The sequence below is a fragment of the Solea solea genome, chromosome 12 (genome assembly GCF_958295425.1).
Source record: "Solea solea chromosome 12, fSolSol10.1, whole genome shotgun sequence".
Classification (NCBI taxonomy): domain Eukaryota; kingdom Metazoa; phylum Chordata; class Actinopteri; order Pleuronectiformes; family Soleidae; genus Solea; species Solea solea.
Genome location: NC_081145.1, coordinates 16,627,803 through 16,643,701, shown reverse-complemented (window position 1 = coordinate 16,643,701; position 15,899 = coordinate 16,627,803). Strand labels below are relative to the sequence as shown.

The following is a 15,899-nucleotide window of genomic DNA, read 5'->3' as shown; positions in this document are numbered from 1 at the left end:
AAAAATATGTAGTTTGACATAAAGTTATTCAACTAAGTTTAATATAAAGTGCCATATTATAATACACACATTTTTCACCTTTTGCCATACCAGCTGCCATTGTTGTCCATGGGTTCCAAATATAAACAAACACTTAAGAGGTTTGACTTCATTTTGTGAATGCAAAAAGGTTGATGTATGTTTTTTTTACTTCATGACTTCATGACTTCATTTTGTGAATGCAAAAAGGTTGATATATGTTTTTTTTTACAGACATCATGTGTTGACTAAATAAATCCATTCATATGTGGGCCGAAGTGGGAGAGATAGTATCTGTGCAGACACTCTGACATTATCTGTTACAGCAGTTTATCATTCTTCTGTCAGCCCGAGGGTCACAAACCCCACACACGTTCCCTGGAGACGAGTCACACACCTTGTCCAGTTGTGTCATGTCCACCTCCGATTGTTGACATTTCCTGGACCTGCACAGCGAGAGAGATGCAGTCTTAAAAACAACTCACCATCCCCAGCGCAGCCTCACCCAGGCATTATCCAGCACTCAGCAGACACTTCTCCTGCATTAGCGACCAGTCCCATCCCGTCAAACACAGACACAGGGCAGAGGCTGTTAGCGGAAGCTTGGCCGTCTGTTAGTGTTAAACGAGAGCAATGTTTCCTCCGGAATCACAGGCCGATGGAGCAGCTCTTCTCAAAGCCATTATTTCTGAGGAGGCCGGGCCAGACGATCTGTAAAGATTAAGAACTGTTTGTCTAAACTGAGATTCCCCATAGGGTGAAACTACCAAAGCCACTAGAAAGACTCAAACTCTCTTCATGATGAATGCGACAGGGAAAATCTAAACCTTAACACCAGGAACCTTTCCTAAGTGTGACATTTCTGGTGTTTTGACATCATCACTGGTTTATTGCGTGTAGAGACTAGAGCTAAAGTTTTCTAGAGACTTCCTTTGCGATAAAGGCATTTGTTCTCATTTGTTTACATTGCAGTCCCCTGTACCCACGAGACAGATAGTAACACGTTCACACTAAGCCTTAATCAAAGTGCCAGCAGTCACAATGAGTCACTCACCACCACACTACCACTCACTGTTGTTGTATTCCACAGTATAATCTCCTTTTGTTTCATAAAATCTCCTCTCCTTGATTTTTGGTGAAATATCTGACGTTTCTCAGCCATAGAACTATCGAATCCCATCAAGACTCTTCAGATGGTGAATATTTAAAATACATGGTGCCACTGCTTAATTAAAAAAACCATAAAACAGTTTACACTGGACTAACTTCGCTGGATTGTTCTCTTCCCTAAAGACTTGTTTGTTTGTTGAGTTTAGGAGATGATATGTTCTTACAGATAGGAGAAAAGGTATTGTTGTGTATAAAATGATAGCACTAGCGGTGTAAATCAGGCACCATTTCCCCTTCAAAGTGGTGCTGAAATAACTTTTTAGTAACTGATATCTAATCTTTTAGAATGTGATGTTTTACTCTGTTCTATAACTGTGTAAATATCTGTATCAGATTGCAAATTGATTGGTTTTGGTTCATTTATAAATCACAAAACCGTCACGGCTTACATTAAATGTCATTAATCAACTTGAGTATTGACAATCCATTAATAGATAGTATATTATAGATGGACTATTAATGATGACAGATTATAACAGAAACATTGAGTAAAATGAACTTAAAGCACAACTTAGAGCACAAAGGTGAACAAAGAATACTTTTTTTCCCGTATTTTTCAAACCAACTTTGGCATTTTGGAAGAGTTAACCCCTGTTTGTGTCTTTGCTATTTTTTAAAGGCCTTGATTTGATTTTCTTCCACATTTTGAAAGGACTATTGTCTCTGTCCTCTCTGTCTGAAATTGGATGGTGAGTTCTTTTGGGGAGCAGCGGAGGGGAAATGATTTGTATTCACCTGCTGTATCTGAATAGAGCCGAGGAGGGGCTGAGAGAGAGCCAGCTACATAGTGCTTCCTTTATGTGATAATGGATTGCTCTGACATTCACACACATTGTGGTGTGGTGTGTCTATCAGTCAATACCCACTAACCCGTGGTATGAATGGCAAATTTTAAACAGCCGCCATTAAAGAACTGTCAGTGCAGTGACACAACAGGTAAGAGAGTTATGTGTTATGTTTTCTTTAATGTCAAACCCCCGACTGCACTAAAGCCTTCTAACGTATGTGTCTTCACATCTCCTCCTCCTGCAAATTAATCATTTCTTAGTTTCTTTTCTTTCTTTTTTAAAAAAGTAACTGCACTCTCTTTTATTTGCACGGCTAAGCAACTGGATTCTTCTGTCAGCTGCACAAAAGAGACAAAGTGGGACCGGGGACGGGCAGTAATGAGCAGCTCCTCTTACAGTGTTACATATAGAGCAGCCACGGTGTGGGGAAGCCTTGAGGAGACAATTGGGGGTTTTGAGAGCTCTGGATCCCTCTGAAGCCCCTCTTTGATTGAGTTTTGCTGGCACTGTTTTCCAGTGGTGGGGCTGATTTTGGAGTGGGAGCTGTGGGTTCATGGAGGGGGTGAGGACCCTCCTCTGCGCTGACCTTTCACAGACACAGGTGGGGTAGAGTGGAAGGGGCTGGTGGAGGTGGTGGTGGGGAGTGGCAGGAGAGACCTATTGTGGTGCTTTGTGAATAGAGAGGTGGCACTTAATAACACTAGACCTCGCTGCCTCCGTCCACCTGCTGGGGATTTTCTCACAGCTACTTTCTCACTGGTTCTGGTAACAGATTGTTACAGCTTTAAAGCCGCAAGTTTTCGAGTCAGAGGATTTCACTCGAAAACTTGCTCTTGCGTATATTTGGGGCATTGCTGGTTGGATGAAAATGTCGGCCTGTCAATATCTAGGCTGACTTTTCTTAACAACAAGGCCTAGGCAATAGTTCAATAACATTTTATATCATAACATAACTTTCTTCAATCGTAATGCAACAGTTTTCTTTTATATTAATACCATGTAAAAGCATTACACAAACACACTTTGATGGATTACACATTGAATATTTAACCTCAGATATCTGATTTCTGTGTTTAAAGGGTATTTGTTATTTCCTGTCTATGAAAAAGTCTAAAACCAGCCGGAATTCTCCCAATTCATATGCCGTGGTCCTTTCTCACCTGTGCTTTGTGCGTTTCTATTTACTTATTTTAGCACGCTAAAATGGTAAATTAGGTTAATGACATTGTAATACAGTCTGTTGTCATTTTAAGCTTCTCAGTGTATGAATGCAGACAAACCACGACATTAAAAAAAATTACAGTGCAATGATGGCCTTATTAAATACTTTGAGATAATATATGTTGTGATTATGAGTTGAATCTGTTTGACTTGTTGAATATGAATTTTTCATTCTGCGTAAAGTTCATGATTAGCAGTACTGAGATTGCCTCAGGGCAGAGACTGTCCTACATCTCAGTGGCTCGGTTCACCTCTTATTTTCTCACTGGCAAATCACATGTTCTGCAGAGTTAGCGTTCCCCCTTTTGTTATCTGGTGTTGTCGGCAGAATTTGCTATACTGTATAGTATCATACAAAGCACACGTCGCTCTAAATAAGCTGTCACTCCCCCTGCTTGTCTGTACTGTTTCAGCACAATTAAAATTCCACCAGTTTTTGTAAAATATATAATGGTTATTTTCTAGCGAGGCCTGGTTGCATTAACTGTTGACACAAACATAAAAACACTGTTTTTCTCAGTGTTATGAAGGCTGTTGTGGCTCACCGAAACTTCACAAACATCACAGCTGCGTGTTTTGGTCTGCATGAGGTGAACGTTTCCTGCCGTGTCTGTCTCACGCAGACTCTTTTTGTTGCACCTATAAGCTTAAAGTAAACTCCACATATTGGCCCCATCTTGAGAGACCCTTCGTGTGTGGAGTAATCCATCCGGTCTGGACACGGTGGCAAACTGAGATTCTAATCAAACCTCTTTTGTTGAGCTCTGTGTTGTTACAGCTGAGCAGATGTCAAGCGTACAGTTTCTTTCCAAGGTTACTTATGAGATGACAAATAGGTCTGGGCCTCTTTATTCCCTCGTTTTTTTTCCACGTGTGTTTGATGAGAGGGTTGACATCTTTTTGTCGGCATGGAGCTCTCAGATCATTAGTGGCGGATTGCCATGGATACGGGTTGCCCTTTAGGAATGTAGAGCAGTAATAAATCTCTATAGAATTCTTATCTATAAAACATTTTTCTACATTTGTGGAACTATGCGATTGAGACTCTGATTCCACATATGCATGGAAGTTTCTGTCAGCTTTGTCAAAACATTTTCTTGTCCCCCCCCACCGCTGATTGGTTTTATGTTGATTACTTTCTCAAAGCTGTTATATTTCTGTAGCCAGAGTGTCTCTTGTGATGTTGTGTGCCGAGGATTTTGAGACCCCTTCTAAACCATTCAGATTGCTGCTCGGCATGCATTCTTCCCACTCTCCTGAATTTGCGCATGATAATGAACCTCTACTCAGCATATGAATGGCCTCACCAATAACACTCTCATGTGGCAGGGCAAGCACACTCAAGCTCCAACCTCAATATCTGATGTCTTCACTGACCAAAATGCCGTGAACACATAAACAGGGAGGATGTTTATGCAAATGAATGAGTATAACTTCACATACACAAATGCATAAGCAGGACTGGTAGCCGACACTGAAGCATCCTTTTCTTAAGCAGTGATTGCAGTGAAGTGAAGGGTACAGAACGCTCAGATCTACAGTTGTTCACTGAACCTCCAGCTCAGTTAAATCTTCTATAATGAACTACTGTACAAGTCAAATAAGTGTACAAATGCACTGTTGAGACTTAACTTTTTGTATCCTACCACATTGCTACTTTATTAACTAACTGTTCAAGACTTTTGTTCCATTGTGAAGCAGTGATTGAGAGCCATTTTATTTGTTCCACAAATAAACATGCATGCAACAGTTTACATATTCAATTCCTCTCATTTTATATCATCAATAACAATTGAGCTCACCACTCAGCCCTGACCAAACCACACACAGACAGAATATTGTTTACCTTTTTGGACCAATCATTTATATGATTCTGATCCAGAGCTTGGGGACAGTGAGATCTTCCAATCCTGTGTATGTTGCCAATCATGGGGTAGAAATCCCCTCATGGAAAAAAACTTCTCCAAGTTTAAAAGATCTTCATTGGTGTGAGTCCATTGATCGAAGGAGGCAAAATACACAGACTCATAGTTCTCGAGACCACATTCTTGGAGTCTCAAGTTATTACCTTATTTGGTCCACATCTGGCCAACTGTTAGCCTTTTCCTTAGCACCCACCACATTTTCTGGAAATTGCCTAATAACAGATTCCATCCATTAGGTCACTGGAAGGACAAAGGGGGGGAAAAAGTGGTTACATCCATCCATCCGTCCGTAAATCCCTCCCTCCCTCCCAATCATTAGATGCACCAGATGCATTCATCTTCCGGCCTTTCGCTTATCCATTAGCATTAATATTTGTAGTGAGCCTTATTTCTTAGAAATTGAGACAGTGCTCAACATAATTATTTCATCAGTTGTATTATCTGCACGATTGATTCAAAGAGAGACCACAAAAAAACACTATAAAGTTATCACTCGGAGCTATTCGTTTTGCTTTCAGCAGACTAACCACTGGGTTTTTTTAACCCATGTTTAAAAATCCCACATATACCTGCTACTTTTAATATGAAAGAGGCCTCAGGACAATGTTACAGTAAGTGGGGGTCCAATAAAAAGATGAAAGCAAAACACCTTTTAGTTCCTTTCAGCTTCTAACAGGCCGGGATTTCCTCCTTAACACTGTCACCGCATCTAGAGGTGCTGTTTTCATCTGCATGCTAAAGAGGAGCCCCCTCTCAGAAGTGCCAGTGCCACTGATTAGCATTTGGGTAGAGGGGAGAGAAAGCAAATGCCGGAGTGTTTTCGGTGTGTTCGAGGGAGGAAGCTGAATGCCAATGTGCAAGGCTCTGTGAAAGGAGGAGGACCAAGCAAATTGCCAGACATGATGTTAGTAGCAGATGCCTTTTTTCATTAGGAGAGGTGTTGGAAACAGAGCAAGAAAACTTTTAAGTGCTTCAGAGATGTTAATATATGTAATAGATTTATTGATATAGATTTAATACATTTTCTTGCATAAAGTTGCTGTTTAACTTGCCTTTGTCTATTTAGCCCAAATTAGAGTTTAAGTTGAAGATCTATCAAATTGTGTCTCAAAAGTTTAAAACAACAAACTGCGGTTGTGGAGATGAATTAAAGATCTTCACTCTATTGTCTGGTGCTGCACAGTGCACATGAAAGGACTACGGCATATTTTTGAGCTGCAGGGTCTCCCCGAACAACAGGGCCCCAATTCATATGTTAACCACACCAGTTATTTGCATACGACCCCCCCAATTATAAAAGCTAATGAGAATAATATGGCAAACACATGCTGATGCCAGCCTATGGAATTACTGTTGTGATCCTGAAGCAGTTTCAGTCCAAGCCAGTGAACACTCAACTGCTGACAACTTCTAGCAGCATTTATTTCAAATGACAGCAGATGAAAATTAAGCACAGGGGCAATATCTTTGTTTTACATCTATTTTCTATTTCAATGTGACTTTCTTAACGTTGGACCATCTGTCAATCCCAGTAACTTGATTGGAATCCACAGATAGAGAACAGACTGCAGCTAAAGATAGCCAAACTACTGCCCATGAGGTGACTTTTTTCCCTCTTTTTAAATGCATTGTTGAGCACTTTTCTCTTGTTCACTAGCCTTAAAGTAGGGCTGAACCATTTGAATTTATATCTAATTGAGATTATTTTGACTGAAATTGGGATTGCGATAATGAGAGAAAATGGTACTTTTTACATAATCATTCTTATTTTCATTTGAACAACATATTAGAAATGATTACTGTGTGATATTTGTGCAGATCTGTGAGAAACAAAGTGTTTTCTTCAGTCTATAGAATATGACAATATTTCATATAAAACGCCATTTTTTTAAAGTACAATAAAAGTATCTTATCACATTAGCAAGGTGTAACTAAAATTGATACACACAATAAACATATATGTCTCCTGGAAATGTGTGATTTACCAATTCGAAATAATAGGTGCTACGGGAATAGCATTTAAAAATAGTTGTGTTGTTTCTTGTCACAACTTATATTGTCAATTGGATTAAAATATTGTCATCTTAAAAAAGTGGGTATATAAGGTGTGCAGAACACAGAACACTATTCTGCATCGGGGCCATTAGAACTAAACTATGTTGGAGAGCATGCAGTGACACTCTGAGGTGCAGCAGCAGGAGCCCCAGCAAAATAAACACCTCAAATCATATCCATTTTCACATGAACACTTCCCTGAGTGCTGAGCTGTACTGTATCATTATATTCAGGGATCCTCGCTGCTCCGTTACCATAGAGAAACCCCCAAACCCCCGATTGCACTGATTATGGCAGTTAATTAGACTGCTTGGCATGAGAGAAAGATTCGTCTTTCATCACAGATGTCAAAAACTGTATATTACTGATGCAACAGCAGTGATTCTGCTGGTGTTGCAGTGTTGCGTCACTATTGTTTGGCACAGACAGTATCTTTAACAGTGGTTAGCATTAGGCATATGGTTTATTATCTGTTGCTGTTAGGGAAGATCATTTAGGGGCTTTTCCCCTGCTGACTGATATTCATTTACACTGTGGTGTGTTCAAAGCCTCTGTGCTCATGGCCCCGTCAGCTCCATCTGTGCACTCACACATGTCCTGACCTTCACTTCTGTGGTCAGTGTGCATGAATGTGGCTTTGTGTGTCTGCACGTGGATGCCTGTGTGTGTGCATGTGTGTATATCACAGTATGTGCTGCATCTCTGACATGTGCACAAAACCAATTAGTTTTGGGATGTGAAGTGGCTGGCCATGGGAAAATGACAATGGAGTAATTGAAGAGGCTGGCTGAATGAAGGCCAGACAGCTCAATACAGATTTTACACAAGAGCTGAGTGTTTTTGTCCACGGGCAAAATGAAGAGAGAGGATGCAGGCTTATGTTGTAGACAGTAATTAATATTACAGCCTTTCACTTTGATGACATTTGCTGTAGAAACACGACTAGTTAGGTTGTTTGTTTGTATTTAGAGGTCATTAACAGCAGTTCTGAACATTTCAGCTCATTCATATAATACATGCAGTTCTTAACATCACGGTTATGCTTTAGGTTTGTGTTTTTCCAAATATTTCAAGCAGCCAGCGGCTTCCATTCATTCTTAATTTGCACAAGAATCAGTTAGAACTTGCAAGTGTATGAAAAAACTAAAATGCAGGGAGGATTTTATGATAACTTCATAGACAATTGTCACTTGACCTTTCATCCCCCCTCTGCTCTTAGAACATTTCAGCATCTTTCAGTTCTTTGTTTCACTTTTATGATCTGCCGTTTTAGTGCACTCTAGCTAATCTCAACTGTTTTCAGTGGAAAAAGCTCTTCAAACTCACTGTGCGCCACTGACTCGGCACTAAATGACAGATGCAATTAGCAATTGGCTGTTGAACAACTGTGGCGCACTTAACAGCTGAAGAGCTAGATATTCTACCCTCAGGATGAGACGGAGACCAAAGAGCTACACGAGAATGAATATTGCATAAACTAAAATAAAATCAATGCTAATGTTGCCCTCACATGTAACCAGAAAAATCATTCAATGCAGGTGTAAGGTGCTACAACTTGCCAAATCACTGAGAAAGGTCTGCTGAGTACTCTTAATGTGGTCCTCTGCTTTTCATAACTATTGCATTAGATTATTTTTATCTGCATGTTCACAAGTTTACAGAGGTCTTAATCAGTGTTTCCTCTCAGTGTCACAGAAAAATACCCAAGCCATCCAAAATGTGTCACCACTGTCCACATGAGAACATTCACTGTGCTTGGTCAGACATATTTTGGGCAGGAGCAATAAATAGGAATAGGGTTTCTTTTTGCTATCTGTCTTGAGACCTCAGTTCATTCTCTACTCATTATACTGTCTATATATATATTTTTATTTTTAGCTCAACTGGCTAACGTTGCCATTAACTCAAACACTAGGGAGCTGATTGGAGCATGTAGCAGCCACAAACTGCCCCCAGAGTTAATTGTGTATTGCAAGTACTTCACACCTGCCCAGACAGTTGTGTTGTGGCAAACGTTAACTTAATTACAAAGCCACCCAAAGTTGTTAGCTGTAGGCAGGTTCCTATAGGCTTGACTATCGGTAGTAGGTACTGTTTCAATTCCTCAATCACCAAGGCAAGGAAGAGTCATGTAAAGGCTTTATTTCCACTTGCCGTACATCCAGGTTGCATTTCCAACCACATATATCCAAGCCTCTCTAGGATCAACAACACAGAAATATTCCCTTGATGATCCAGGTTGTGAATGACTGATTTAACAGTAACATAATGGTCAAAAAACCTAGCACAGCTTCTAACGGACACATCCACCAAGGCAAATTGCTAGTTATGTTCCAGTACATATCTACGTATGTCCTCTATCTATCATAGCTGTCAAAGGTATCAAGCGTCCATGATAGTCTTTATCTAATAAAAAAGTTTTAATAACACCAAAGGTCCACAAAGCCACAATCCTTTCCTTATTATAATATATATTCAAAGGCTAAACTTAACTTAACTATTTCAACCTTTCAAAATGACATTGTAACAAGTTATCCTGCATTAATCAGTGAAACTAACTCTAACCTAAATTAACTAAATACTGGCTCCTACAAGTCTGATTAAACTGGACAAAAACTGTAAGTTTGAAAAAAAAAAAAAAATACTGTTAGTAACTTAGTTTATGTTCATTTTGCTCTCTTTTGTTTTGGAAAATTGCTAGAAGACTCTCACAGAAAGTGTCCTAAGCAACCATTTTTCTCCGATTTGTTTCTGCCACCTGACAGCTTCTGGCACAGCACTTCAAACAGCATTGCACTTTCTATGTCAGCCTTAGTCGCAGTCATTTGGCTTAAGTTTCCAGTTCTGTTAACACAAGATGCATAGAAAGATCCACCACTGGTAATATTTTCTGAGTAAATGTATCTTCAAAGAATTGCATGTTAAAGAACGAAAAAGGCCCCAAGTTGTAGTTTCCTCTTTAAAAGGCATTCACATTATGCAAGCTCTTGCCTCATAATTCAACAGTGAAGTGAACTTTTTTACACTAGAAAAATGAAAACCCCACTACTTATTTATTCAAGGAAAATCTATTTTTAATAATTCAATGCTCACTGTTCCGTCAGGATATGAGTCGTTTCAGACCCTTGTGGCTGGTTCGTCGTCTTTAAACCCCCACTGGCATTTCCACTGTCATAGATCCCACTGTGTGAGGGATTGTGAGAGGTTGACTCCGTATCACTGCAGCTCACAGGGATAATTATAACACACGCAAACAAACGCACATATACAGTACGCACACAGAGACACACACACATGCTGACCAGCCACAGCTAAGCTGCAACACCTCATTAAACTGGGAAATGAATCATGAATGAAGTCCTGGCTCCCTTCCAGATAAGAATCACCAGGCTTTCAGGGATTCACATTAATGTATAATTAACACATGTATGCGCTCGCTGTCATTGGCTCTTTTATTCTCACTTCACCTGAGACTGTGCATTAACAAGCACAGGAGATATCTTAATTCTCATCCTGAATATTCTCCCTGGTTTTTTGTCAAACACTCATACGGACTGCTTGCACTCTGTATAATCCTTTGTCTTTGCAAAGAATAAACTACAAGAAAGAAACTTATTTGAGATCTCACCAAGCAAAATCTCCATAACACAACCTCAATAAAGTGAGTGACAATGTTTTGTGGGCATATTCTTGTGTTGTAGAAGACACACAGCAGTACATCGAAATCATAAATAATAAAGTCTTGGTGGAAAATGAATTCAACTGTAGAGAGAAATAAATGTTTGTACAGTGTGTAAGCTTATGGAAGTGATGCCTCAGTGAATGCGTGTCAAAATCTAAGGTGGTTTTGGCAGGGTGTATATAATGTAACTATTTAACTATAGTCAGTTCAAAATCAACATAAAAGTCAAGAGTCTGAGGTCGGCCATTTGAAAATGTTACGTCACGATTATGCTGGCAAAAATAATTGCAATTAACTAATGACTGAAAAATGTGTTTTAATTGTTTTTTTTTTTACTGCACTTTGCACTTGTGGTCAGAGACATCGCAGATAGGATACATATTTTTACTGAAGAATAAGTTAATAAGATCGTAGATGATGAATGAATGAATAAGAAGACATGAGGAAAGATAGGCACACATAAATAGATCACAAGCACTGTATGCTGGTGAGTTTATACAGGATTTTCTAGTCACTCACATGAAATATTGATGTTTTTCTTCATTCACGACAATAATAGAAATTTACCATGGTGAACTTATTTTAAGTGCTTTTAATCCCGATAAGCGATAATATCATATATTGTCCCATCACTAGTCCGAGGCTCATTTTCAGATCAGAAAAGATTCAGCAACCTTGGCCGCAGCCTGCAACTGAACTTGATTAAAAAAGGGCCCCCCTGAATCATTTCTTGTCAGATTCAGATCCTAAGGTTGAAGGTCCTCATGGTGCACACCGCACTGTGATTGGATGCCACAGGCGAGTGATGCAGTCCCTCAAGAGGTGTAGTGGAGGCTGGAGCAGCAGCAGGATGTTAGCCTTGGTCTCCTCCCATGCTACTAGAAGCCGACACTGGGGCCACAAATAAATCATGTCTTGGGGGCAGCACTTACAAATGCATTTTTCCCCAAGGAGGACTTAGTTAGTGTCTGACTGCCTTGCTGTTTAGCCTGTGGTCCCAGACAGAGTTTCCACCTCCTCGTTGTCTGCAGCTCTGACCCCATCCAAGCCCAAAGGCAGGAGAGCACTACATTTCACACCCGCATTTAATGGCCTTTATCTGATTCTTTCATGCAGGAACAGATTTTAATATGCAGAATTTGATTGTGTTGTTCAGTAATAATCCATTGAATTAGTTTCCAAATTAAGCCGTGACATTTCAATAGTGTGATGCTGCCATGGGTGAGAGAGGCATCAGGCAGCCAGATAAAAACAGGTTAGGCTGCGGTTTTCAAAAGGCAGACAATGACATGAAAGTCCTGTTATCGTGCTCTTTTTGTTCATCAATCACAAGCTGCGCTGACAATTACATGGAAAATAATGAAATCCACTGATCATTGTGATTGTGCTGAAATATGCAGATGAATAATTGAGCAAAGTCTTTTTTTAATCAGTAGTTATTATTCTCTGAAGCTTGGATTCAATTATAATTTTGTGACAGTGATTATTTTTAACACGTGTGTGTTGCTATTTTCGCTTTGTCTCAGAAAACTATTTTGTGGTGGATGAAGGTGTGATTTGTAAACATCCAGCTGCCTGGTAACAAGAGAAAATATCAGGAAATGGTGTATGCTAATGTTTTGGTTTCACAGTGCAGTCCACCATACAGAAATCTGTACAAAGGACATTTTGTGGCACAAATTCCCCACTTAATTAACAGTTAATAATGTTTTGTAATAGGTTTTTTATAATTAGCTTTTTTTTTGTTTTTGTTCAAACCTGCAAAAACGTTAACTGACTCGAACCTGCTGATCTTTTAAGCGTCAATCCTCGCTGAGATGTGTCCTCTAAGATGTCAGAGTTACAAGATCTGTCCAGTGACTCATGATGTTTCCGACTACAACAGTCCCATGAAAGGACGATGCTTCATTGTGTGAAATCTGACCTCGGTGCATATCGGTTTGCTGCTGACGCCGTCACTCGCAGGGTCACTCAATCAAACAGATAAATCTGAGAGCGAAATGGAAAGTGAAGTGTGTGTCGTCTCATCTCGTCTCTTGGCCTGTCATCTGCCCGCTGACGTGATCGATACGGCAGACGAGCCTAATGGCACCATGGCCGCGGCAGTGATTATCCCGAGCACAATAAGCCCATGTGGGGGCTGCATCAGACCTTATTGGAGAGCACTAGATCAAAAAGATAGCTTCCAGCAAACTGCGCTGCATGGCAACTAACATCGATCTGTAGACAGAGCTTATATGTGTCCGTCCCGCTCATTCTCTCTCCGTCTCTGTCTCTGTGAGCAGCTGTTGAGCACAAAATAGAACAAACTCAGCTTATGATTGATAGCCTCAGAAAGTGAAAGTGCTATTCAACTCTGCTTCTGTTTCTTACACTTTTTTTTCTCTCTGCAGCTGTGAGCGAGTGAGTGAGTGAGGGATTGAGGGAGCCCTCGTTCTCACACGGTGTGACTGAGCTGAGAGACGGGGCGTCGTCATATTCGGGGGCAGAACTTTGGATCACACGCTGATAATGGAGAGGAGGAGGATGGACACGGCGCTGCTCGTGGTGCTGGTAATGGGACACCTTGCCACCGCCCTGGAGGTTCCACTGGACCGTAAGGCAACACAACACAATGCACAACGACATACAACACATTCAGCCAAAGCATTTGTTTGTTTGTTGGCAAAAAGAAACTGTCTCAAATATGAGGATTTATTGTTTGTTGAACAGTTGGACCATGACACAGCTTTTAGATGTGAACGTGGTGTATGACGTGAGGTCGGTGTGAATCCTTTCATCCATGTGAACACAAGTTTTGTCAAAATTAAGAAGTATTCCATTAGACTATGTTCACATTTAGGGCGTAAGTGTCTCAAATCAGATTGAGACACTTAAGTTGAGCTTCTTCCATCCAACTGGCAATTCAGATTTTCAAATCAGATCTGTGTCCCTTGATCTGTGTCCTAGATCAGGCATGTATACCCAATGTGTGGCCATGTGACGTGAATGAGAAAGGTCATATCAGGACACATGTGGCTGTTTGCCTGAACACATTGAGAACACACGAGTTGAGCAATGCCATTGTTAACCTGCACCATGGAAACACAGAACAATCAAGCAATTTTACCTTCAGTGGTGGAGAATGTTGTCCTCTCGAGCTAACTCTCACTCACTAATTTGCTGTAATAGCTTTGGTTTTTGGTATTTCCCCCATGGGGATCAATTAAGGTAGATCTTATCTTGTTTTGTTTTCTGCTCATTATCCTGCTTCAATTCCCATATCTTTCATAAATATTACATTTTCTGTTGTGTTGATGACTCAAAGGGGCGGTATTTGTGCTCACGTGTGCCATTTGAGAGGGCAGTCATGTTCAGATGCCACACGCACACTGCATTTGTGAATATGACCAGTCAAATCTGATCTTTTAATAAATCTGATTTGCATTGGAAGTCAACAATGTGGCTGATACTCTGAACATCATCATAATAATAATCAGATTAGTGAAGTATAAGATTTACTTCCTTTTAACTGTTTCTTTTGAATAGAACATTCTTGATTTCGCTGTTGTTAAATTAGTTTTCTAAAGCTGATTATCACATTAATCCTCACTGTGACTGATGTGGGAATGAAATGACCTCCAGCCCTGCAGTCCGATGGTTCTGTGGTACTGCTGTAGGCCTACATATTGCTTGGTAAGCTGCCATTCCTTGTCTGGGAACTGGCCTTGTCCAAACCTTTATCTGAATCATAAATAATGCACAGAGATATTCCTCCACACTAGGCAAGGCAAGGCAGCTTTAACACAGGGGCAACTCGCAACACACAATTTTCACAAAAACCAATTATGATAAAACATAATACAGAAAAAGAAAGAAATAGAGCATAGATCATGCAGCATAAGCAATAAATGACTTAGCTCAACTGTTATAATATGATAATAGAAGTGTTTCTAACCTGGTTTCAACTATATTAACATGTGGTGCTGATTTCAGCTCTAACATTTTTCTTCCTTGTTTGCTGATTCTTGGTGGAAAAACACTAAAGTTCTTGAAGGATGTAAGTTTCAAGCTAGAGTGACGTAATTGCAGAGGTTTTGCTGAGTTGTGTTTTGTGCATTAGTTATTCTTTTTGCCCTTTTTGATTTAATTTTTGTGTTTTTGATTATTCGGTCTTGCATTTAAAAGTGTGATTTGAAGTGGACTTTTGTATATTTTGCATGCATTGATCCCTTTGTTTTCATGTTTGCCTTTTTTTTTCTTCTTCTTTTCATTGAGCAATATTGCAAACAGCATGTGTTCTCATATCATCTGTTTTGTCATAGTCCATTATTCTCCCTGCACCAACAGGAGCACATTAAGAATTGGATCATTACATTAAAGTGAAATGTGCCTGAGAGCTCTGCATGCCTGTTTGCTGCTGTACTTGCCGTAAAAGCTTTATGTCTCTGTCAGCATGTGATGGGTAGTGACTGCTTGGGTGGTCAATACAGTGAGACAGAAAGGGCTTAGCCTTGCAATGAAGGTCATGATTAAATATCATATTTCTGACTGCCTTTAGTGCCGCAGCCGCCGACCATAACTCACCAATCCCCCAAGGATTACATCATCGACCCACGGGAGAACATTGTAATCCACTGTGAGGCGAAGGGGAAGCCTCATCCCAGGTAGGAATCCGTCAAGTGAGATTAAACATTTACGATCCAGTTCGAAGAAGACTCCAAATTTCCAAATGTTAATCAAACTACCGACAATAAAGTTTTCAGTTAGGGGCCCTTGGCTGACAGCCGGTCTTCAGTAGGTTGATCTAAATTATGCACGCTTTTTAAAACTTAATTTGACCATAAATACAGATGGCATTTTTATTACGTTACAAGTTGCCCTTTGCAAAGTCTGGTTTTAAACATGTGATAAAAAATGGACTTATGGAACCTCTGTGATTAATCACAATTAAGGAGGAAATCATTGTTTGGCAGCCCTAGTTTTAGCTAATGTTATCCTCATTTCTTCGTCGTGCCACTTGATGGCACCAACATTGCCTGTACATTTGTGTGTTGGCAG

General features: G+C 40.1%; 1 protein-coding gene across 18 annotated transcripts in view; it reads left to right on the top strand.

Moving 5' to 3' along the window:
* LOC131469537 (neuronal cell adhesion molecule-like) overlaps positions 1-15,899 on the top strand; it is a 76,017-nt gene that overhangs the window by 39,400 nt on the left and 20,718 nt on the right. For 13 of the 18 annotated variants that reach the window (XM_058644577.1, XM_058644574.1, XM_058644585.1 and 10 more), the window contains exons 3-5: positions 13,253-13,455; positions 14,887-14,898; positions 15,400-15,505. In XM_058644577.1, coding sequence (XP_058500560.1) covers positions 13,371-13,455; positions 14,887-14,898; positions 15,400-15,505 — 203 coding nt within the window. In that variant the 5' untranslated portion in view covers positions 13,253-13,370. The remainder of the gene's footprint in view (positions 1-13,252; positions 13,456-14,886; positions 14,899-15,399; positions 15,506-15,899) is intronic. The other 5 variants (XM_058644580.1, XM_058644576.1, XM_058644582.1 and 2 more) reach the window with 1 other exon arrangement.